The sequence below is a fragment of the Rhodamnia argentea genome, chromosome 2 (assembly GCF_020921035.1).
Source record: "Rhodamnia argentea isolate NSW1041297 chromosome 2, ASM2092103v1, whole genome shotgun sequence".
Classification (NCBI taxonomy): domain Eukaryota; kingdom Viridiplantae; phylum Streptophyta; class Magnoliopsida; order Myrtales; family Myrtaceae; genus Rhodamnia; species Rhodamnia argentea.
In genome coordinates, this window is record NC_063151.1 from 10314156 (window position 1) to 10339615 (window position 25460).

Sequence of the window (25460 nt, forward strand, 5' to 3'; positions counted from 1 at the left end):
TATTGCGGCCACTCGTTTGCAATTGGCCATGAACGCCTACGGAACGAGCGGCTCGGGCGCGTCGCAAAGCCCGTCCAACACGAATTTCCGAAAAGGGATCTGGTTCGAGCCCTCGACTCTGTTCCTCGTACCTTCGATCCATGTAATTACCAAAAAGCCACCGCCTCTCTCTCTCTCTTCGCCGAAGCCCCATCATGCAATCCCCCACCCTCTTCTTCTCCGCCAAGCCCCTCTCCCCTTCTCTAGCTCCTCGCGTCAAGGCTCTGTACACCGCGAATCCGCCGCCTTCCACCGCCGTCCGCAACGACCCCAACTCCATGGCGGCTTCAGGTCCCAAGTGGGCCCAGAAGACCATCACCCTGCCTCCCCAGAGGCGGGGCTGTCACCTTGTCACTCCTAAGGTACAGATGAAACCTAATGGGGCCTCCGCCTGGCTCTGCTTTGGTTGCTGTCCTTCGATTCTCGGTTTGGCATGTGTCATTTGGATGTTTTTTTTTTTTTTCTTGTTATTGTTGTCCGAGATGGCGGGCCGAATCAAAATGACTGATTCCCATGTGGTTGTTGCTTTGTGGATTCATTTAAACTGTCTTGTCGTTGTATTTAATTCTATTGGAAATTATCGTGATTAGAAGTTGAGAATGTGTATAGCTTTGCCTTATGAGTGAAGTGTAGTTTGCTCTGTCCAGTCCAATTATGTTTTTCCTCAAGAGACACTGAATGTGGGTATGTAATGGAGCAATTAGATGTGATTAAGAAATCGTCAAGAAGTGCTGCAGAGATTCTCCCATCGCAATATTCCGTCTTTGGGCTATACCGGGACTAACTAGTCAAAGGCTTAGAGCCAGAAGTGATCTTAGAAGTTAGAAATCAATTGCGCTTTGGGAATTAAAATCTCAATATCATCTTCCTTTAGGAGAAAAACAAAAATTGTGTTTTCATTATGGTCTTGCATAACAACAATTACTTAAATATGTTTGTATCGCTGGAAAAGCAAAAGGGTAACAGGTCAGGTTTTAGTTCTACTTTGATTACTTGAAATGCTTTTAAATAACACCTTTTTCTGATTGGGGGTGACAAAGGATGCTTGCCTGAGGGTGGCATTTTCTGTGTACATGATAATCTGTTGGTAACAGGAGAAAACAGCGCGTGAAGGCGTAGCAGCAAAGAGCCCCCCAAACATTTTCTTGGTTTCTCTCCATGTGTGTCAACTTCATATGAACTAAACCAAAATTGGAGGAAATTCAGGTTCTGAGGGAAGCGAAGATTCAATTCTAGGCTAATTGTTGTAAAGAAGGGTGTTATGGTGAAGACATTTCATATTTTATGCTAATTTTTCCAATGTAGACAAATATGCACTCTGCTAGATTAATTGTTTAATGTGTTCCTAGTTGTGGCTTTGATCGCTTGGACTATTGTTCCTGTTTGGGGAGTATTTTAAAGGTTACATTCTTGCTGAAAAGTCGTTTCGACCATACTGTATGTGTTTTGTATTGTCGCCGCCCTCATTGATGTGTGCTCTGGTCATGCAATTGAATATCAGATTTTGAAGGAAATTGGACAAGACTTGTCAGATTTCAAGTGTGGCCTGGCACATCTCTTCCGTAAGTGGCTTTAAGCCTCATCTTGATCTTTCCTTTTCCTTTTTCCGCAGCAACTCAACTTTGCTGCCAACCGGGCTAAAGTTATCTTATTGTCTTCGTCCTGCAGTACAGCACACAAGTGCATCTCTTACCATCAATGAGAATTACGACTCAGATGTTAGGGATGATATGGAGACATTTCTCAACAAGATAGTCCCTGAGGTTTGCTTACGCTTGGCCAAGCTGCTTCTCTTATTTCCTTTGAAAATACTGAAATGATTCATTCCTTGTCTATGGATTTAATTTTCAGGGTAGATCCGCACCTTGGAAGCATACAATTGAGGGTAAGTGTGAGATTTGCATCACTCAGAGCGTCACTATACGTTCCGTTCATGTTAGCACCTTTCATTCTCTTCATCTCTGGGCAGTAATTTAATTTGGGTCTAAAATCACCATAAAAGATTAGAACAAGACATCTTTGGCTTATTTTCCTGCTGCATGGCTTCTTAGCTGGTCTTTTACCATAATAAAAGGCATGTATATGCTATAGCAGTTGGGATTTTAAATAGTTGCACTATCTGAGACAGGAGAAAGTATCGTTATGCAGTGTATTTGACTCTTAATTTATCATCTAGGGGCTGTCATGTTAAGGTGTATTGTAGTTGTCATTTAGCGCCTATAAGAGGCTTCTTGCTAAGAGTGACAAGGCACTCTCAACTCGTTAACACTTCGTTGACTTATGATTGAGCTTGTTTTTTGTTCTAATGAAGCGAGGAAGTCACTGCATTGGCTTCAGTTAGTTTCTTATCATTTTCACCCTCGATGGTTTCTGGTACTCATCACTTTCTCTTTCCACGTGGCACATCTTATTCGATGAGTGCATAGGGCCAGCTACTAGTTCCATTTAGAATCTTCCCGCTTGGTTCTTTCTGTGGTCGGATAGGAGAATATTTTGACATGGGACTCTGGACCTTGTGCAGGTCCTGATGACATGCCAGCTCATATAAAATCTTCCATGTTTGGCTGTAGCCTCACGTAAGATGACTTGTTTCCGTAACTTTAATGGGACTGTTAGATTTATGTTATTGTTGCATTAACCAGGTTTGTTCTTGTACAGGATACCAATTACAAATGGGAAGCTTAACATGGGAACCTGGCAGGTGGTGTTCGATAGTTTTGCCCCTGAAATCATGCCCTTTCATTTCATCTTCAAGTGTAAGAAATTGCTTATAATCATTTCTCCTCCTATGCTTCAGGGAATATGGCTTTGTGAGCATCGAGACGTTGCCACTGCCCGGACTGTGGTAGTGACCCTTAATGGAATATGAGATGGCTTGATTTAGCGATCGGTTTTTGCCCTGATCTGTGAAAAGTAAACCGAAAGAGGGATGGAGTTCTTGCTTGATGTCTATGTTGATTGCTAAATGTAATGACCGCTTTGTGACTTGTACTGCGATGGCTATGGTGGCATGTGTCATGATCTTCAGTGTGTGCAAGAAATGAGCAATTTGACATGGGGGGATGGTGATGCATTTGCTCGGATGATCATGCTGTCAATGAACGAGAATGTGGCATAGCTATGTACTGTTGTTACTGAGTTAAGACTCCGTTGAAATGTCCTCTCGAAGGCAATATAGATCTGGAAATATATTTCATCATTAGAGGTGTCAATATGGGTCTTTGACCCATATTTTAACCCACTTTTATCCCTTTGGGTCAAATATGGGTTATATAAATTTACAAAATGGGTCAAATATGGGTTTAGGCTTACAAAACCTATTCAAATATGGGTTCTAACTCAACCCATTTTTTTTGTAACCTATAGCTTCGATGCCATTTTTATTCACTTGTAAAATGTGTCACCCGCCCGCCCACTCCGCCTGCGCCCGCTACCGCGCCTACCGCGCCGCCTCGCTGCGCCGCCCCCCCTCCGCGCCGCTTGCCCAATCGCGCCCGCCCTCCTTGCGCATGCTCGCCCTCTTCGAACAGGAAATGTCATAGTTGTGAGTGGTTCTTCCTACCCTATTTTTGTACGGCCGGTCTTCTTTGTCTTTTTTTTCGATGTTTTAGAACTCCTTATTTGTTTTTTTTTCGATAACGTGGCATAGAGAGCTACGGCTGCCGTTGTTGATCCATGCGATGCCGCGGGTGGTGGGAGAACTCTCGGAGTGCGTTGCGCTTCATGGGGAGGACGCTTGACTCATGTGTGAGGGAGTAGTGGACTGTTTGCTGCGAACATCTAGGGCTAAAAGTGGGAGACTATGTGACTCTTGTGCAAAGCTCGGGGAGAGAGAGGTTATTCAAATCATGAAGTCGTTAGTGATAAAAAAAAAAAAACCGATCAAATAGATTACATCCTATGGTGGCGATGATGGGTGGTGGCGGCGGGGAGGGGGGGGGGGGGGGCAAAGGCGACGGTGGGGTAGGGGGCGGCGTGCGCGCGGTGGGTGATGGCGGGCCGCGGGTGGCGCCGCGAGCTTGCGTGGAGGGCGATCGTGACGGTGGGCGTGGCGGCATCGACAAATAATTTTTATATTTTTTAATTTTATAAAATAAATATTTCATAATTTGGTCAAATATATAAGTATTTAAATAATACGGGTTGGGTCGGGTATGGGCCGGGTATGGGTTGGGTCGGGTATGGGTTAAAATTTGTCGTATGAAATGGGTATGGGTTAATTGGTATTTTGCCCACCCACCCCCCCCCCCTGCCCTCATTCATCATGCATCTTTACTGTGGTGCTTTTCTCATTTGCCTGATTTTGGAGGGTCTTATCATTTGAAGCCAATTGTGGAGTCTTATCCTGGAAACCGAAATGGTGGTATTTCTATTCCTTGACTCTGGATCGTTTGGAATGGAATTTCTGGATGGTCCACCGACCAGCCAATCATACAGGACTTCAGAATCAATATGCATCGTCATATCATGAAGAACAAAAGTTTCTTGTGATCTGAACCAACCCGATACCTGATTATAATCCTAATTGATACAACAGTTCGGTTTTCGTTGGGGGGTGAGTGTTTTTTTGCCCCTTCGCAGCACGGGGCATTGATTTTTGAAAAAATAGAGGGTATCAAACAGTATCCGTCTCTCATTCCAATCGTTGTTAATCGAAGTTTTTCGATCCTCGTTAATCAATCACAAATTCCAAGTTTTTCGACAAATTGGTGGAGGATTTCCAACTTGCAATCGGTGTCTCTGAAGCCAAACTGATTGCTCTAATACCAAGATTGAATCTGAAGAGCAAAAGCCACAGCTCGAGGAAGAAGATGATGTAGACAGAGATTAGGACTTTGAATTCGCTTTCCTCAACCCGGGTGATTAGCTAGTCTCAACCAATGACATCTGTGACAACTGCCAGATCTGCCCCGCTTTTCCGTCTCTTAACCGCGACCTGGTTTTTGCCGACTCCCAGCTGAACCCTTTGCTGTTGCTGTAGATTCTCCGGCCGCCTGTGAAGAAGCAGCTTGCAGAAGCTGGTGTTGGTGGCGGGCCGGGAACCTACAATAAGAGCAACTCTACAAGATCGTCGAAGCTCACAAAACCCAGAGGAAATCCTCCAAAACCCAGCCTTCATCCCTCTTTATTTAATAAAGAAAATAATGGCGATTGCTCACAGATAAGGAAGAAAACAACACAACACAGCCAAAGCGTGCATTGTGCGCGCGCTAAGCTTAGCTTCCACTTGAGTTTTGCCCAAACCATGGGCACGGCCTTCTGGGACCTCAACATCGCCACTTCAAGCCCTCGATGGCTCTGCGAACTGCAAAGCTGATCCTGGCAACCTTGTCCCTCTCGCCTGTGCCATCATCAGCCGAGCCCTTGGCTTCCAGCAGCTCTCGCTTCTCCTGAATGGCTTCCTCTGGGAATCTTCCCTTCTTATTATCCCACCCTCAAAGGAACTGGGCTCTCTCTTTTGTGCATGAGTGTTCAGTGTTTCAGTTCGGTTTGGGTCATACCCGAACCAGTCAGGTAACGTTTGACTCGGGCTTTTTGGACACCCCTAAATTGTCTGCAGTACATGGGATGCGACTGATGCTAAGAATGTCCTCGGTACAAAATGTCAATTTCGTTGCCAGGACACATTGATGTTAAATCTATTCACTTCAGAATATCAAGGAGAGACGAATGAAATTCCTCGCTGGCGATATTAGCATGTGATTTTTTTATCCTGTTCCGCCCTCTAATCAGTGAAGACTCATTGCCTCCAAAAATCCACTTTAGTGTCCTCAAAGCTTAGGTCGAAATATAAAATAAGAGGAAAAATTGCAGACAACGATGGATATAGAAGATTTGTGACGCATTAGCTTGACTATGAAGCAAACATATGCATTTCTCAAGCCCGTGCTGCTTGGACTACAGCATCAATTTACGAGCAAAACTAGCAGACCAAGAAAAGCTCAGTACCAAGCTGCTCTACGCATAATCTAACAACTGACTGATTATATGCTTGCAACACCGGTCACTTCCCTTAAACAAATTTTACTAAAACTTACGCGTAAAATGCCTCCCATATATGACTTGTCCAGAAGAAGCAAAAGAAAGAAATATGGAGAATTACACACCCCAATCAGAAAGACCAAGCCAAGAACCTCCAGACAGATTATAGCTACACTTACATCATTGCGCCTATTAACAGCATCCGCGGACAGAAGAAATTTTAACAAACCTGCATATAAGTACAAAAGGACCAGCTACTTGTTTGACGGCTGCTCAACCATGCCACCTGACACCTACTTTGCCTTCTCTCAAGCTTCTTCCTCTTCTATAGTCAATCTCTGCATCAGACATAGAAGAGCCTAATTCATATTTACGGCCGTTCTTGGGTAAGTGAATCCTTGAAAATACATCTTCATCATCAGTCCGATCATGGATACTGGGTGTGCTTGATCCAGAGGCATTGCATGAGTTAAGATCTGCACAGTACAAGGAAGAAAGTAAGCACCTCCAGGAATAGAAAGCAGGAGGAACGCTACACAAACATTGCTTTTCAGAAGATGCCGGTTCAGAAATATAGCGCCTGCTTCCAAACAAGAGTAATCTCAAAGTATGTTATTGAACTAAAAACATTTCTGGCACACTCCATAGAAAGGCTGTGCTCAAATCCCGCCTCATTGTCCACAATTATCCCCTGACTCATAATCGAAGTGGTCTCATGTGATCTCATGCGTTTCCATTATAAAGCCCCGTTCTTGCCAAGACAAAATCGATTCTTCCGATGGATAAATGTCTCTTTCAAATGAATATGCTTTGAGTGCAGATGTCCCAGCCTTCTAACTCATAATTTCCCCAAATTTAAGCATATCAATAGATCAATCTACAGAAATAGATCCAAGCAAGTTTTTGATTGAAGTGCCTTGACCATCTAAAGACTGACCTCTCAAATCATAGTATGATCTGACTGCAAAGCAAATTGCTGACAAAACTAAAATCACTAAGAGCAATGTGAGGCTCAATTAAATCCTACGAAGATGTAGAATGAAAATAGTGGTTAGTTATACAATATTCTAAAATTTTCTTTTCCAATTCCATCATTTTCAGCAATATAAGGAGTCACATAATACCTCCTAAACCAAGTTAGGAAGCTCACCCTTTCCAGAATCATGCGAAGTTAGTAGATCGCGTTGCACATCTTGGTCAGCTTTTACGCTTTTGAAGGGCAGAAATTCCGTGCCCAGTTTCTCTGCCTTTTGACCTTCAGTTGGTGGAGGTGCCATTGTAAATGAGTCATCTGTAACATCAGCAATTTCCACATAATTGGTCGTAGTAATTATTTCATCTGCACTGAACCCAAAGGAAGCTCTGTATGCTTCGATTTCCTCTGGATCTTGTTTTGGGCTTCTACTACTTTGCCAATTCTGATTCCCATTTCCAGCAGTAGAGTACGCATCAGAATCCTTGGAAACACTCAACCTCCCACCAGTATTAGGAAATGGTGGATTATGATCCAAATAGAACTCAGCAAATGTAGCTGGGCAGAAGAAATTCGTATCACTTCTAGAAGCACCAGTGGGGCTATGTCCAGATTCTCTTCCAGAACCACCCCGATCGCTTCGAGGTGAAACCGATGAATCCCACTGTGAAGGAAATTCACGTTCTGGGAATGATGATGGTAAACGCTCACCAGACATCCTTGAAATTGGTGAGATCATACCGCTGGGGGGACTTCCAGGGTAAAGTGAATATGCAGCCTGGAGATCATGTGAAGCAACATAACTGGTCTTGTCAGGACATTTGATGTCTTTTACAGATGAAAAATAATGAGCATAAGGAACATCAGGGGAAGAGGGAGTAGTCAAATGAGCCAACTCTGGCGGGGGAGTGAGAGGAGCAGTAGATGGCTCAGTTGTGAAAGTTGAGAAAGCGGGAGGGGAAACCAGCTGTGTTTCATGGGCATATGGTCCTGTGGCAAACATTGTGGATGAAGGGCCACCCGGGGAGTTGGCAGACAATGACAGGAAACAATTATTAGGTGACTGGGCTGTCGAAGGGAGAGCAGAAGTTGTAAAGGATGCTGGAGAAGAAGGCGGAGCTAAAAGAGATGGAGATATGGTAGTAGTATGGTTGGCCAAGCCGGCAGCTTGGGGTCCATTTGGCTGCGTTGCTGAGGCATTGCCCTCAGGAATACGAGATGCAGGAGCTATACGCCTCCCACCTTTCTGAGCACCAAAACAAGAGAAAGCACCCCAACAGCCACCCCATCTCTTTCGCTGTCAATCCAAAGTGTTAGCATTTTAAGATTGAATTCAGCTGACTGAGCAAATTTAGAATGAAAATATGGACAAGATATAGGAAACCGTTAAGCTATGATCTCAGTTTCCCTTTTCATTATTAAATTCAACAAGGTACCATCCCATATTGCATTGCAAGTACTTTAACCATGGAGTTTAGATGGATGTGGCCATCCTTAAGTCAACTTGAAGGTAAATAAATTGAAAGGGACACTCTACAGATGGCTAAAGAAACTTAAGGGGCATTTCTCGGCTGAGAAATCTAACAGAATAAGTCATACTGATAAACAATGGCATGAACATGAAGAGACACTTTGTTGTGAACATAGCAGACATACTTTGGGATCCCTGAAACATCTATATCTTAAATCTTGGAATCAACCAACCAAAAGACAAAAAATCTTGGAATTACTCATTTTTATTCAGTACTTCAACCTGGTATGGCAAACCTGCCACAATTTGATTTGGGGTCACAAGCATCCGGCACCTGCATCTCCATTTGGAAAACCAACGGACAAGCACAGATGCCTTATTGCATACCTGTGACTAGATAACTTGTGCAAATTACGATTTTTGGGTCAACGTCAGCATTGTTTATGCTGGCTATGCTGACAGGAGATGAGATCAAAATCATCCAGTAAAAGGACACCAGAATCAAAAGACATGGATGCCCAAAGGATGAGCACTTTGTGAAAGAATACAGCTAAGCTTCCAACGTTGCCTCACTGCTTAATGTGCATCCTCCAGACACTCTAGGTGAAGACCGACAAGTATCATTTGACCGAGCATATCCTGTCTTAGACTCTCCTTGAAAGAAGTAGACTGCCACTATCCACTAAACAAATCCATCATTCTCTAGTTGCAACATTCTGCACTACACATGCTCAGAGATTGTTTGGTGGGCTTGGCATTTATACAGTAGACCACAAGAATAGTCAGATTCTAAGTGGTCCACCCATGCAATGGCTCACAAAACCAACCTGAGATTGAGAACCAACAGCCACGTCCTATTTCCCTCCATTAAGTGGTCCAACCGTCCAAAACCACTCGACAATGTGGCTAGGCTCAAAAGACAACTGTTGGCTGTTAGATCAAGATCATCTCTAGTTCTCAACAACAAAAACAACAATGCAAGCAATGACTCAAAAGCAAATGTAGTTTTAACACTGATCTCCCCACCCTTATTTCCGCTCAATTTCTAGCATAAGCTCATCGATATCAAAAGGCAGCCCAGATTTGAGGTCCAGGTCACAAATCGACTCTGATCCTTCCTACTTCTAGGCCATCCAACTCTTATCACAACCTCAATTCCACCAGACACTAGATCTGAACGACATCATCCGAGACCAAAGACAGAAGAATCAACTACTACTGAAAGCTACTCAGATCAGATCCGAAACAAAACAACACAAATGCTACGACGAGAGAGAGAGAGAGAGAGAGAGAGAGAGAGAGAGAGAGAGAGAGGCTAGGCTCGCTCACCGGTTCCGGACGCTGCTGGAGAGGGAACCGATTCTGCTCCGATCCCATGCAACTCGCTCCCGCCGCACCCGCTAAAAGCTCGCTGAAGCTCAGCACGAAACTCGCGAAGGTCCTTTTCTCGGGAGAAGCGATGGCGCGATTGGGGAGTTACGTTCCGGTCACGGCATCTTTTCCGGAAGCGGGAGAGCCACTGCTACGAGAGACAGATGATCGCCATTTCCCACAGGAGAGAGAGAGGGAGAGAGAGAGAGAGAGAGAGAGAGAGATGTTAAGTACAGATTCTAGCTCGCAAAGGAAATCTGATCGTCGAAGACGAAGAAGAAGAAGAAGAGGAAGAGGAAGAAGCTGACACGGTGAAGATTTTTGCGACTGCGAGAGAGAGAGAGAGAGAGAGAGAGAGAGATATTGTGAGGGAGAATTATTAAAATAAGTGGCATTTTCAGGCATTTACTAAAATATTTAAATAATGGATAATAGACGGAGACAGAGAGAGACAAAAGTGAGAAAAGGATTGGAGTGAGTGTGACTTGGGGAAAAGCAAAAAGATTAGAGAGAGAGAGAGTGAGAGAGAGAGAGAGAGAGAAATGCTTTTCCAATTCTTCCTCTCTTTTTTCTTTTTTTCCTTTTTCTTTTTTTCCTTTAACCTTTTTATTATTTTATTTTATTTTTTGTCCTTTGCCTTTTGCTTTTTTGGGGCGATTTTATGGAGATTGAGAAAAGTGGCCTGTACGCTCAACCGGGAAAAAAAGGAAAAAATAATAATTTTTCAGTGGAAATTGTATGTTTCTTTACTAATAATGTTTAATCAATACGGTCAATTTAGTCTTAAACCTTTCAATTTTACTAATTCGATCATAAAATTTTTGGGCGATTTGCCAATATATGTAATTTTCATTTTTGGCCAGATGACCAAACAATATATTTATGATTGAATTGGCAAATCTTCATAAGGCCTAAATTAACACACAAAAAAAGGAATTTAGGACTAGATTTATTTAGGATCGAATCGTCCTCCATGCAATAAAGTTTAGAACTTTTTAAATGATTATCCCTAACAAACGACGGAGAGATGTGTAAATTTTCATGCGATTAACATATTGTGAAAATTGTGTGTGTTTTTTTTTTTATAATTATCGTTATCAAGATAATGCTACATAAATACCGGAGAAATCTGCTAATACGATCCAAATTCAAAAATTTCCAGACTGTGGGGGGGACTGGGGGTGGGGACCAGAACATGGGATCGATCAGCCAAGGGATCGAAGATCATGTGCAGCTACAGTTCTTGTTCATCGGCGTTATTTGACGTCATATTTCACACGCTCCATTTTACTTTGTGTGTGTGTTTGCCTCTCGAGCGCTGGAGCTCACATGTACATGTGCCTTGCTACATGTGTGATGTAATGTACGAAGTAAGGCACTTTTGAAAACAGTGTAATCTGTCTTCTCGGGTAGGGAAAGTGCACAAATGTGTCAAAAAAGAACGGGCAGCCCACCGAGTAAAGCGATGCCTTTTCGTGTACAAGCGGATAGAAAGTTCATAAACAAAAAAAAAAGGGTCTCGAAAGAAGGGAATTCGTGCATTCCGAGTTTATGTCCCATGCCGCCTGGGAGAAGCCCGCGGTGATCGCGAGGACATGAAAATTTCTGTCGAGCTCGAGCTGCCTACTTGCAGTGGATTGAGTGATTCGAAACTGCTGCGTCTGATGCGAGTTATACGCCGTAGGATACATGCCTTATGCGTGCATACCTTACGGCTCTGATCGCTCGGCTTGCGGGTAAGACATTTTACAAAATGAATTGTGAGAGTGGGGATGCGTTGTCTAGTCTACGATCTTTTTCTCGTTGCTTTTAGGGATCGTAATCCAGATGGTCAAAGATGGGAAAAGGCAGAGGCAATATGATATTCGTGGAATCATCTCAAGGAAAATTTGTTGGGGGGGGCAAAATCCATCCAATTCGGCAGAGGCATGTGCATTCATGGCTCAAAGTACTTTGCATGCTCTTCAAATGGGGACACTCAAACATGATCAATTTTGGCCCCCCCACAAAAAAAAAAAAAAAACAACAACAACAAAAAAAAGGAATTTTGTTTTAAAAAAAAAATCTCAAAAGGGCATGTCGAGCGACATTTTAAGTAAATTTACGGTATCCTTCAAACGATTTCTTTCGTGCATGTGTAATTCATGTTGCAAAAGCCGAAACATATTTCTTTTAGACATGCTTGAAAAGTATTTCGAAGCAACTCTTAACAAGATCCTCAAAATGCGAGAGCTTACATCGGAAAAAAGAAAACGAGAACGAGGGCCAGGATTACACTTTTTTTTTTCCTTTGGTCAGAGACTCGGGTCCTGGATTACACTTTCAATCATGTGAGGTTTTCTTCTTCTTTCCCTTTTTGCGGACGCCTACTTCCGAAAAATGATCTAAAAGACAAGGTAGTCTTGCACATCGCCTATAAAGACAATTACTGTTGTACAGCATGCGTTTCTAAACGTTTGATAGCCGCATCTGTTCTACTTTCTCGAAGGAAAAGAAAGCTTGGTATCTAAAAATAAAGGAGAGCGATGCAAACTTAAGCTCCGTTTGTTTCCCGAGAAACATATGATTTGAAAAATATTTTTCAAAAATCGATCACTTGTATCTCTTGAAATAAATAATCGATGGAAAATATTTTTCATTATCTTCAATAATTTATATCTAAATATTATCGCGGAAGATGAAAATATTTTTCATTTATTCATTTATATTTGTAAGCGATATAAGCGATCGTTTTTAGGAAGACGTTTTGCATATCATTCATTTTCTGCAAAATAAAAAGAGCCCGCGGATATTTCTTCTCCCATGAGGCTGTGTTTGCATAGTAACTTCTTCGCGATGGTCACATTATGTTCTCCAGTGTTGTGCACCAAGGGATGGAAATCTGCTCTTGGGTTTGCTCCCAAGGAAGAGAATGAAGAGAATGACCATATATCACAATGCAGAGGAGGCGCTCTTTCAAAGTGACACTTCTAACAATTTAGTGCTACCTTACATACCCCGGTCATTTCCGGGTTGAGATTTTACGCCGTCACGATTTCTACACATCAGCAGCGGAACAAAACAACTAGTGGGTCGAGAAGAATATAATCTCGCACGCACAAAACCACATCAACCCCCTCATTTCCGATTCCTAAGTTTTCTTTCCTTTTCTATTTGGTGGTTTTTTCGTCGACTCCATAGTCAATTGATCTTCACTAGCATTAAAAAAAGCAAGCAACTCAGGATCTTAAAAATGCTAACAAGCCGAAGGTACCGATACATGTAAACAAATCAAAGTTCAGGTTTTTAAGTCTCAGCGCGCTTGGCAAACTAAGTAGAGATGAAACTTGAGGTTGAACAAATCATAGGCATGACGTTGGCACAATGCTTATAACAAAGTACAAAATTGTGAAGCCTCTCCTAGAACCATACTTAGTCAGCTAAGCTAGAGTGGCCTCAAGGGGGAAGAAGAAAAGCAAAAGCAGTTGGCACTGAGGGGAACCTCTTGGAAGCTAGGATTGGAGAAGCTATTTGGCCTTTATAATTACTGCATGCATGCTCAAAGCACCTGAAGAACCATAGGATCACATGGATCTCCCCTTGTGACTTGACCTAAGGATTAGCATGCACTGGATAACCCAAGCATAGAATTTGGAATTGACCCGCACTGGTCATTGGAAGTCAGTACTAGACTAAACCAGGAAAAACGTTCCCTTTCGTAGACAAAAGGCCACTAGACTGAATTTCTGGTGTTAATTCTCATCCCTAATCATCGAGCAAATTTTCCCAATATTCAACCCACGCCTGGCGCGTCATATTAATGTTGTGATTTGGAGACCCCGAGCTCTTGAAATTCTTAATTTGGAGGGCCAGGAGGAATCATATAGAATTCCACAATTGGTTCTAGGTAAAAACATGCAAATGTACGTAATGAATGAAAATCATGGTTCGTGTAGGCCCATGAACTTAAAAACCTAGGCTCTCTCTCTCTCTCATTTTTATCTTCTCTTTCGCCATAAGCTGTAATTATCTAGGTCATCTAGGTCACCAACCGTGTGACCAATTCAAGCGTTCCTATGGCCATTTAAGCATTATATCTTATTGATATCATTTTGGTAGGACTCAACAAAGATGTACATCCTATAACACACCCTCCTCCTTTGTCCGGGCTTGGGACCGGCTGTGTAACATCGAACAACACAGGCGGAGTTACTTACACTGAAAACAGAGAGGTAAGTGCAAAACAACCGAAAGTGAACTTGACCCTTCTTTTATACAACCTAGCTCATTGTTCCTCGCTCATCCACCCATGCTACGACCTTCTCTTGGGTACTAGGGCATCTAGAGCACCCAACTAATTCCCACAAGTCCCTTCAGTTTCCCGCGCCTCACAAGCTGATAATTATCAAGATAGTAAGCCCCAAAGGCAAAACCCCATGTAGGATGGATGAACGAAACATCGACCCCAGCACAATTAGTAAGCAAATCCTCATCGTTTCCCGAAGGTAGAAAATGATTATACGACATATCATCTTTACGAAATTTAAGACTAATACTGGTTCCAAATGACTATGCTGGGGCACAGTAAATTTTCAAGTACGGACTACAACTCCTATACCAAGACAACAAGACCAATCCCAGGGAATTTTTTTTTGTCACAACTTGTTTTTGAAAACTTGAAATTTATTACTTGAATCCCCGAGCCAAAGTTTGAAAATGAGAATAACACTCCAGGAGTTGACAATATCTTTCAAAAAAGTCTCTTTCCAGGGAACAGTACTGACAATCTTTTCTTTGATAAGGTTACAATTGATGATGGAAGGTCACCTTACGAGCATCTCTTGATCAATTGCGGTCGATCAACATTACTATCTAAATGCATTCTATCAACATTACTACCTAAATGCATTCTACTGATTCAAGCCAATCAAACATCAAGAGCTTTGGATCCTAAGACCACTATGCAATGCCATCAGCTTGGTCCATTGCACCACCTATTAGTTGAGTCTAACGCCAAATATTTGTTCCGCTGGACGCAAATGCCGGGGAAATTACACTGATTATGGTGGATGGGATAATGTGAAAAGCTACCTAATCAACTGAACCCCATTAACTTACGCCTGGACATCCATAGTTCTTAAACATAAAAATGGCTCCTTCAATAAATTTCTTTAGGAGGGGAGCATTTCATTTTGATTTTTCAGAACGTACTCTCCCATCTCACACGCTCAATCAATTTGATGAAAACCCACTTGCATTAATTTTCAATAGTTTGGTAATGGAAGGAGAGTGGGATTTCAGGATTTTGACCATACGTGCTTTTACCCTTCCCTTATGGAACTTCCGTGGATAGTCCCAATTTAGCCAGCACCATTACTAAGTTTTATCCCTGAGCATGGAGTCAGTCCGATTCAAGTATTTTCTCTTTAAAACAAACCCAAAAATCTCCGATGCCGCGCCATCTGGACCGTCTCTGTGCCACTAAGCAACATCGTACATTTGTTTCCGCCTCCTTCCTTATTTCCTCTCCAAGGCTCTGAACCAAGAGGCTGAGTAAGATCAATCACACAACGTTTTTCCTTTTCCCCTTAAAAGTTTTGCTTCACGGTTTTTTATGGGGAGCTAATTTTTCACCATTGAAGACAACCCAACAAAGCATGACACTGAAATGAAACACACCTGCGTTTATGTCAAAGGATGTGGATGTGGATGTGGATGTGGATGTGGATGCGGAGGTGGAGAAGACAGTATACATACCCAGGAGACACCAATAGAACTCTGAACCTCGGCACTTAATCCTAAATCGACTTACACCTGCAGCCATACAAAATTAAAAATAAAGAACGTAGATAACTAACAACTCACAAAAAATTTAGTTCGAAGTAAAAATCACAAGTGAAAACATGATTAGAGGAAGGCAAATAAACATCAGCCCGACCCCCAGAGCATGGCTTGAAAATCTTCTACCACTAATAATACTATTAAGCTCGACTTAACGCACAATTCTCACAGAAAATCAACATAGGCTACCAGATAACTAAACATTTGGTTGCCAAAATCAAACATATTCTCAACAGAACTCGCACAAATATCTTAGCCAGAAGGCATGACAAGTGGAAAAAATTTGGTCAATGTTCACCTACTCATCCGCACTACCCCACTCATGACCCTAAAATGTTGGTATCAAATTTTGCCTGAAACTTTAATCTATCAAGCTGACCGGCCATCCCTCTCAAACCAAAGCCTCCTGATATGAGTCAATGTATATGCATGTAGCATGTCCCTGGAGGATTCATGGAAGTAACAACCAACCGAAAAATAACTAATATAACAGATTCAGTAGTTATTTCCTCCCATCACATTATTACGACACCATTAGAAAATTCATGATTGACAATTGGATCCATCTTTCCGGATCGGAAGTAAATGTAAAAATATAACTGACTGAATCTCTTCAACATGCTACTCATAAAATAACAATTCAGACACTAACAGCATCATACAATTTTGTCATTTATCGTCGAACAGAAGAACAGAGAGGAGCAATATCAACTTGGGTAAATGAATTGCTTTGAGTTAGAAGGTACCAGTGTATTCCCATCATTCCTCACATTCATCTTTCTTATAGCAAATAAATAAAAGCATGTTTGTACAAAAAAATAGAGATCCGTCTATAAGAGTAGATACTAATTTACAGTGTCTACAAGGTGAAACTCATCCGCACAAACATATCTACAAGGACGGACATGAATTAGATATTTATTTTTCAAATCTAAGCAAGAATGTCACTGTAAGAAGAATCACCATGATCACGTCATTCGCCTTCATCAGCAATTGCGTCTGTGACCTGAGTCAAAAGCACGGATCAGTGATGCCATAGAAAAATACAAAGATACACCAATTAATATTTTCAGGGTATAAAATGCAGATTTATTTATTTTCCAATAAAACATGAAAGTCAAGTCCCTTAAAAAAAGCATAATACATGAAATAATCGTAAAAACAAGCTCCGAGATATTAGAAATGGGTATTTTCAGTGACACCCCTGATAAAACTTTTTTAGGATAAGCTCAGCCATTTCTTTCCATTGGCCTAAGTTCCCCAAGCTTAACCAATATATAAAAGAACAGTAACTAACAGAAACATCAGGGCTGCCCCCAACCCAATGCAAAAACGTCATTTAAAAAATGGATATTTGCAACATAACGAAACGGATATGAATGCTGGCGAAACACAAAAGGAGAAAAACGAAAACTATTTTTCCAACAAACCAAGCATCTCCTAATAGAACAAGACAGGATGTTAATGATCATGAAACACAAGCCAGAGAAAAGATAGAAGCATGAAAATCATGACATACACACCTTTGGTATAAATCAGCATCTGACTGTACAATGTGAAGACAGCAAGCCATGTCCGTGTGAACTCGAAAGGGAGCCTATGAGACAGACCTGACAAAATTCAGGATCAGGTAAGGCAATTAAAATGCTTGCATATAAACAACATCATCAAGAAAATATGTGAGACATACCACAGATAGCAACTCTGAACGATTCTTAATTCAGTGATCCACGACACCTGGAAAGAGGAAATAAGGCCACAAAGTCAACACCACCATAGTATTCCAAAGGTCAGGACTGGGGAGAGCATGAGCTTTCTACTACATATCTCTTCAACAAAAAAATCAAATATACGCATGTGAGTTCACTAAAACAGCAGCCCTCAAGTATCTAAAGCTAAAGCCAATATACAAGTGAAACCAACAAATTCTAAGAGAGAAGTACCATGCTTAAAGCAAAACACAGTTGTTAGCAAAAGAAAGATGTAGAACTAAGTGTTACCTTCTAGAACCACAGTTGCAGGGGATCTTTTTCTCTTCCAAAGGAAACTTGTAATTGTAAGTAAGTTCTTCACCAGCGGCTATATGCCGCTTTGCATATATAAAAATCCTCTTCTGACCATCTACACTAATGATTTTGGTGTAGCAATTAGGCTGAAAAAGAAATTTATCAGTCTTGGAACTCATCATCATCATCCATGCATATACTACGAACCTACACAAATAAATGAAGCTACCTCACAAGAATGATTTATGAATCTGGCAATCCCACCACGCTTTGTAGCATCAACCTGCAAAATTTCAATGACACAGCATTAACCTTCCTCCTTCCACAGAGAAGGGGCCTCACAGCGGATTCTAAAATTGCAAATTTTGGATCTTGAAGAAGTCATCCATCAGGCCAACACATTGAGAGAAAAATGGACAAACTACATAATTCCAAAAAAAAAAAAAACAAAGGTGCAAATGCACGATGATCAGATGGGCTGGAAGGGTGAAACGTTTGTTCATATTAGAAATTCAGTTTCAACTAAACTTTAGACAACGGCCTCAATTGCAAAAATAGAAAATAAAAAAGAACAAGATATCATATTTAGCTATAGTATCATCAGATAATTTGGCTTCACTGACCACATAACCATCATCCAGCCTGAAAAGATAGCTGCTGCCAATGCCCATCTTCTCATAATGCCGTTCGCGTATATCAGATACCTATGAGATACAACAACATGTAAGATACGGATGCAATGGGGAGAGAAAGAGAGAGAGTTCACATAAAAATTAGCAACAAAGAATAACATCATAAGAAAATAAGTGAATTTACTGCAACAGATACCAAGAACAGTCTTAAAATTACCTGAGGACGAATTAATTCACCAACATATTCAATGACAAAATCCTCTGCCTCAATTGGCTCCTGGGCAATAAGACCCCAATCATGTATCCTGCTTCGTTGAAAGCTCAGACGTTTCTTCCTTGCCTGAAAATACCAGCATGCACATTGTAAATATAAAGAACACAATATAATACAGCAAGGAATGATTCTCTTTTTGCCACCTTTAGTTGAGAGGCTTTAAGAAGATCAGCACCCTCCACAGCAGCAAGAAGATTCCGCATCTTCACCCTGTTTGTTCTTGCAGAAATACCCTTACTATTTGACCACTGAAACGTGTTAACTTGGGAACCTGTTTTCTTTGATTGAATATGTTGAACTCCCCTACTACGAGCTTTTTCAGCAGGGCATGCTTTCATTGACCATTTATGCCATTCCCACCCATTAATTGAAGATCGTGCACATCCATCAGAAATAGGGCAAGGCTTACATGTCTTGGACTTACTGGACTTGGACTTCTGTGACACATCCTGTCTCCGCTGTGCTTTTTTTGGGACACCGTTTGGCACCAAGACCTCTTCAGAATGGGGCATGTAACAATCAATCGCCTGCTTCTTTTTAATCTTTGACGATACCTTTTCCACTAATTCAGGAAGAGATTATCAACGTGAGAGTGTAGAAAACAAATGTGAAACAAGAAAAAGACAATTGCTATAAAGATACCTACATTTCTGCATCTTCTTAGAACAATTTGCAGAGGTCGCTCTTTTGGTCCTAAAGCCATTGCCATTTATGTTTGCTCTATCTTCAAATTCCTGCAGCTGATTTATGACTTCTGTTTTCTTAGGTTTTATAGCAACCTCTGAAGCCTCGCACTCTACATAACAAAATCATAAAGGACACATTAAAGAGTGATCATGAGATAATCGACATATGATATATGTTCATGTAAGCATGCTTTTGTGTACAAATAGTAAGACATTAAGAGCTGAACCTTTAAAGGTCTCAGAAGCCTTGAACTTTTTTAATCTTGAAGTCTTCTCTGGTGTGCTCTTACTTGGCAAGCCTCTCTTCAAAGTGGCTTGAAACGACCTTGAACAAGCAGATGGTTCAGTCTGCCCTTTAGTAAGCCTTCTCTTTTTGGGAACTGCAGCTGTAGTTTTAGCAGGTACAGTATCCTTGGAGGAGTCCTCTTCCCTAAACTTTTCTGCTTGTAGATTCATTAAACCAGTACGAGAAATGGTCGCAGATTGAGAAGACAAACTGAATTTTTTCCTTATTTGCAACTTTTTCCGGAAATATGTATGCTGGCCAGAAAATGACTGCATTTTGCAAGAGCCAGGGTTCTGGATAGACTTTGAACCATCTTCTAATGTGCAAATTGCAGCAGATTCATCTTTAGCACATTCCCTACATGCATTAGAAGATGTGTCCTGCAAAACATACAAGCTTCATAAGTGAAGAGAAAGAATTTCAAACCTTTACCCCACTCAATAAGGATAGTAGAAAACCTCATGTTCATGAAAGGATTTTATGCAATTACCGTCAAAACATGGAGAAGAAATTTAGCAAATAAGCCAAACAATTAAAGATATGACATACTGATAAATACATCTATACCTTATCAAATCTATGATTCTTTGAATCATGCCAGGATATAACAAATTCCTGAAGAGAACCATGGAGAAACACTTTGCATTCACCCAGCACCTCATCATACAACTTTTGCCTGCACATTGCCATGGAAGTATATTCTGTGCTCGGAGGCATACACTCTTTGGACTGTACAGGCCGGACTTTACATAGAACAGATGGAAAGGGAGTTTTAATACTGCCATCAAGCCCAGGAGGAGGAGGCTCCTCTGTTTCTTGGCTGACAACCACATTACCCAATTCTGTGCACAGTTCTGTGAAAATACGACCCAAGATGCGAGAAACATTGTCCATGGAGGTTTCAGGAAAGCTTTTAACTGCTTCCAATGGAGTTTGAGAACATTCAGCAGTCATCAACACATTACCAGACCTTGAATCCATAGGCAAGTCGGAAGAACCTGATTCAAGATGCCACTGAAATGAAGTCTCAACATTTTCCTGCAATGAAAATTTATAATCAGTTGCAGAAGATAAGATCATGAAAAATCACAACCTGGCAAACCTGTAACATAACAAGCTTTGCACCAACAATGCAGTGCACGGAACTCGATAAAAGTGAGAGGAACTGGACTCCGAAGACAACCTAATGATTATACCAACCTCATGAAATGTGTCACTTTCTGACAACCTGACTAGTTTGCTGATCTCCTCCTCTATAACATATCCAGCAAATTCAACCAAAGAATCCTTTGCAGACGCATGCAGTTGTCTCTCAACACTTTCTTGGATGCAATTAATTGCTTCGACACAGCTCCTATGTTCAGATGAACTTTCAGCCCGTCCAACTGTGACTATATTCACAGACTCAAAACCAGGAGGGCAATCAGCATCTCGTTCCAAAGCTTCCAATTCAGAGAGGGACTGCTGAAACAACAAAACAAGAATTTTACACACGAACAATGATATGACTACATAAACCCTAAGAAAGATTCTGACGGAAGTACATTTACAGTCATAAGTTCCTCGCCCTCGCTGCCAGGTAAGGCCAACCTCGGTTGACTGTACCAGATATTTTGATGCCTCCATGCAGTGGCATAATCTGCTATGGTATCATAAAAGATACCATTCCAGGCCACTTCCATGCAATACTTAAAAAGCATTCCACATACAACTGAGCATGAAGCATAAAAATTCTCAATGCCTCCAACAGATTTGGCCATTCTAGGAGAATATGCAGGAACTTCAGCACTGCAACTTCGATCAGAGATATTGCCAAAGGCACCTAACTCACAGTCAGGAGCAGGAGATTGTGCAGGAATTTCAGTGCATTTCTGATCAGAAATATTTCCAGAGCCTCCTAGCCCACAATTGAGTTCCACGGAAACAATTTCAGGCTACCAATAAGATGGATAAAATATCAGAATATGATTCGGAGAAGAACTTTGAACAAAAACTACTATTTGCATGCTTTACCTTCTCATCATCAAGGAGGTGAGCTCCTTTTGGCTTGATTTGATGACTCAAGCTTAAGATTTCCTTGCACTTTCTTCATATTTGCAATATCTGCAATAATATTACTGATGATCTCATCCAGCACTACTCTTCGAGCAGATTTCATGACAACTCCATGCAATTGCAAAGAAAATGTTTCAGAAATATCTGAGATGAAGCTTGGGGCAGAGTTACTCTTGTCAACTTGAGCATTAGATAAGTTATCACCGCCACGTCCCTCTGCTTTCCATGCATTAATGATGGATAGCAAAGAGCATTTAAACTTATCGTTTATGTGATATACCTGGCACGGAAAATAAAAAGGCTACTTTGAATAACAACATGACATTAAAATTAAAATTAAGATACTGCAAAGAGAGGGGGAAGGGGAAGAATTGAGAAATCATGATAGCACTCTCCAAAATCAGAACCCACTCAGAAAAAATTTTGATTCCCATGTGCTGATTCTAGTGAGAATGGTAATCACAGTATTGAAATATAGACAACATAATCCAACTTGAATCTCTGCTCACATACTAAACCGCTGGGCATCAATGATGCCCGGACCTGTTTAATAATATAATCTACTTTGTGCATGAAGGGCAGCATCACCTGCCAAAAGCCTACAGCAAGTAGTTTCTCCTATGAACAGAGAAATTTGTGTCTAACACAACAGCTATGGAAAAAATTAAAGTGTTCAAAAACACTTTCTGCATGCATCAGACATATGCAATTCTTCCCTTTCTCCATCCACATGTGTGATACCAGCAATAGCTTAGCAGCAATAAACATATTTCTAACTTATATGCTCAGACCACTCTACCAGGACATCATATCACATGGACAATATTTCATCACCTAAACAATCAACCAAAGCCACTTGGATCCAAAAAATTATTTAGGTATTTGTTTTCCTGAACATTCCAGCAGAATCGCCCCATTCGAGATTAGAAGGCTCTCCAGTCAGTGTGGAGAGAGAGAGAGAGAGAGAGAGAAGAATCTGGTAGTTGGCTGTTTTGTTCCCCCATTTTATCAGATTAATCATTCACCATTCTTCATGTCTTTCTAGAGCACTCTGTCCAGGCCCAATATCACAAGAATATTACCAAGCCCACCCAGAATTTCATTCATACCATGCTTATGTGCCCTTCTTTGAAGCCAACTGTGCTTATCCATTGGGGAAACGGATCCAGGCATATAAGATGTTATACAATAGAATTATTGTACATGGAGGGAAGTAGATCTCGACGGACAGCGACTAGTCATAACAATGCATCAAACATACATCAGCAATACACAACTCATCATGACAATACTAATGGTCTTCCCAAGATTTGATCCGTGACATGAAACTATTTGATGAATTTCAGAGGAATGGTTTACCATTGAAGAACCCTGCAGGTATCCATGAAAATGCCAAGCATATAATTCTGAAAGACGATGTGGCCCATGCTTCCTCCCTCCATCATCTTCCAACAGCCAACAAGGACCCTCACTATCCTAGAAAGGAAAAAAGCAAGCAAATGTAAAAACCATAGCTAGTTATTTGTCTGCATGAATGTCAAGTGCCCTAAAGAATTCACATCAACATGACTTTCCTCTAGAGAAACACAGGTGCAGAATAAAGAAAGAAGATATGATGAAAGGAAATCAATACCAGCTCCAAGAACGATGCAGCTGGAGTAGCTATTCCGGAATTTGCTACTGCCTGGCTAACAGAACTACCATGGTCAATAGAAATTTGGGTTTGAACCTGAAAACTTAAGTTACTATAACCAAAAAAACCTTCTTGTTCATCTACAAGAGAACCTTTGGTTGGAGAGGTTAGCGAATTTGGCAACATGGTTGTGCATGGATTAGCGGATAAGTAAACAAATCCAGTAGCAATGTGCTCAGGAAACTGTTTGAAATATTTCAAGGGTACAGGGCTTATCAATGATCCGTTCAACATAGGGTACACAAGAAGTTCATCGGGTAAGAAACCAGTAGATAAACCCTCAAACAACTGCTGTTGGATATAAGGACCACACATCTGCCCCTGTTCGTTCATGTACATCCACCCACTGACAAAAGCATTTTGTGCATGCACTGCATGACTCTTATTCATGTACGATGCAACCCCAGTACTACGTGATGCAAGGGTATCATCATTCTTGCTATTTGACTGGAAGGTGGACTCTGTCGCGGAGTTTGCACCGATTTCTTCCTCCATATCACAGCAGGATGATGAACTATGAATGTAACTTGAGCACCTGACACGTAAAGGACGCCATAAGAACTAAGCAAAGCAAATAAAACAATAAGCAGGTTAATGAAAAGAGGAGAAAGCAAGTACCCGCGAAAAGAGTAGTGCCCCTCTGATGTGTGCTCTCCCTGAGAAACAGGACCGCCATAACTGCCTATATATACTTGTGAATCCACGTATCTATGCTCAGAATTCAATGCTCTTAGCCTCTTTCTTTGCGAGAGAGAGCTGCCGGACTCGTCGAATGCATGCGAGGAAACCATGGCGCCCGACGATGCAACCAAAACCAACCTGAAGGGACGTCGTATCAATCAAGATCGGCCCAAATGGAATCGACTCTAATCAACTACCACGAAACACGCGGGCCTCGTCGGCGCACGGGCGCATACTCCCATACAAAGGAACAAACGTACGAGCGAACGCAAAGATCAGGAAAATGCATGCCCAGTAAAGAATTAACGTTTCAGGCTACAATCTCGATGCATGAGCCGAAGACGGCGAAATCCATAGGGCTCCGACAGCGAGGAACCTCCTTTCTCTCTTAATCTCGATCTGATTAGAAAACGACAATCGAGAACCCGCAGAGGGGAAAGTCAATCTCTGAGAGATGATTTAGAGGGTTACCTGATTTCGCAGGTCGGTGTCCTAGGGCAACGACCGCGGATTCTTTTCTTCGTCGTCGTCGTCGCACTCGCACTCGCACTCGCACTCGCACTCGGATGAAGCCGAAACATGAGGAGAGTGAGACCCCTACTCGTGTTTTATATAGCAAGGGGCTTTTCCTGCAAAGTGTACCAACATTGATATATCTAGTCCCCTCACTCGATGAATATTATGATTTGGCCACGAGATTTTTTGTATATTTTCACATGGGCCCAATTGCGTTAGAGGCATATTTTTTTTTCTTCCTTGCCATGAGCGAACTTTCAATTCTCTTGTGTTCCAAATCAAATAAAGCTATATGAATATTACGATGTACCACAAGATTTTTAGCATATTTTGACATGGACCCAGCCGTGTTAGAGACATCCTCCTTTTTCGGTGCCTTGAGCGAACTTTGAAATCTCGTGTTTCGAATCAAATCACACATCTTATTATTTTTGTCACCTCGTTGCTCAATCAATCTTAAGCGATATATTTGGGGTGGCACAAAAATTTCGATTCTTCACCGATATTCCTTAGAGAAAAGATATATCTAGAAAAAGGTAAAGATACGCACCATAAAAATAAATAGCACTTGATATCTTTGAAGCTAAATTTAACTATGTATTCATGTCGGTACCCTCTTCTTCTTTTTTTTCTTTTTTTAATTCAACATCAGACGCATTTGTTGTTCTGCTATAACTTTGCGATGTTCATGTCCATTATAGTCGAGCTAAATGCTAGGATGAACACAAGGAGGATCACGTGCCATGCTCCTCGTGAGACAAGGTACAGCGGCCTCTATTTCTGTCCCCGAGGGACAAGGCCCAGGCTACCCGAACCATGTCCTAATAGCAAGTCTTGTATGGAAAGGTAATACTTTTTCCCATAATAAAATAGTTTATATTAACAAACAAAAGCCTTCAGGACTCGAATTTTTGTTCAAAACTTGCAAAGAAATTTGGAGGTCCTGGTTTACAAAGAAACTTGAAGTACATAGAA

General features: G+C 41.4%; 3 protein-coding genes across 3 annotated transcripts; 1 reads left to right on the forward strand and 2 right to left on the reverse strand.

Annotated features, from left to right (window-relative positions):
* Positions 1-104: 104 nt before the first annotated feature.
* Positions 105-3204, forward strand: LOC115727358 (UPF0047 protein YjbQ). Its single transcript, XM_030657572.2, has 7 exons — positions 105-401; positions 1541-1601; positions 1708-1802; positions 1891-1924; positions 2561-2615; positions 2698-2740; positions 2837-3204. Exons 1-7 carry the CDS (start codon positions 195-197, stop codon positions 2906-2908), a joined length of 567 nt encoding a protein of 188 aa, XP_030513432.1. The 5' UTR covers positions 105-194; the 3' UTR covers positions 2909-3204.
* Positions 3205-5889: 2685 nt separating this feature from the next.
* On the reverse strand, positions 5890-10039 carry LOC115727352 (uncharacterized protein At1g76660-like). The gene is made up of 3 exons (XM_030657561.2): positions 9795-10039; positions 7172-8291; positions 5890-6497 (listed from the first exon to the last, which is right to left on the reverse strand). The coding sequence occupies exons 1-3, from the start codon at positions 9840-9842 to the stop codon at positions 6295-6297; spliced, it is 1371 nt and encodes a 456-aa protein (XP_030513421.1). The 5' UTR covers positions 9843-10039; the 3' UTR covers positions 5890-6294.
* Positions 10040-16412: 6373 nt separating this feature from the next.
* LOC115727348 (histone-lysine N-methyltransferase ATXR7-like) lies at positions 16413-24217 on the reverse strand. Its single transcript, XM_048274224.1, is given in 18 exon segments — positions 16413-16662; positions 17180-17255; positions 17347-17393; positions 17657-17808; positions 17892-17945; positions 18286-18366; positions 18512-18634; positions 18712-19130; positions 19215-19364; positions 19482-19920; positions 20108-20578; positions 20741-21004; positions 21085-21474; positions 21554-21583; positions 21585-21875; positions 22955-23071; positions 23229-23823; positions 23907-24217. Coding segments are annotated over 16 exon segments (3771 nt in total). The 5' UTR covers positions 24080-24217; the 3' UTR covers positions 16413-16662; positions 17180-17255; positions 17347-17371.
* Between the last annotated feature and the right edge of the window lie 1243 nt (positions 24218-25460).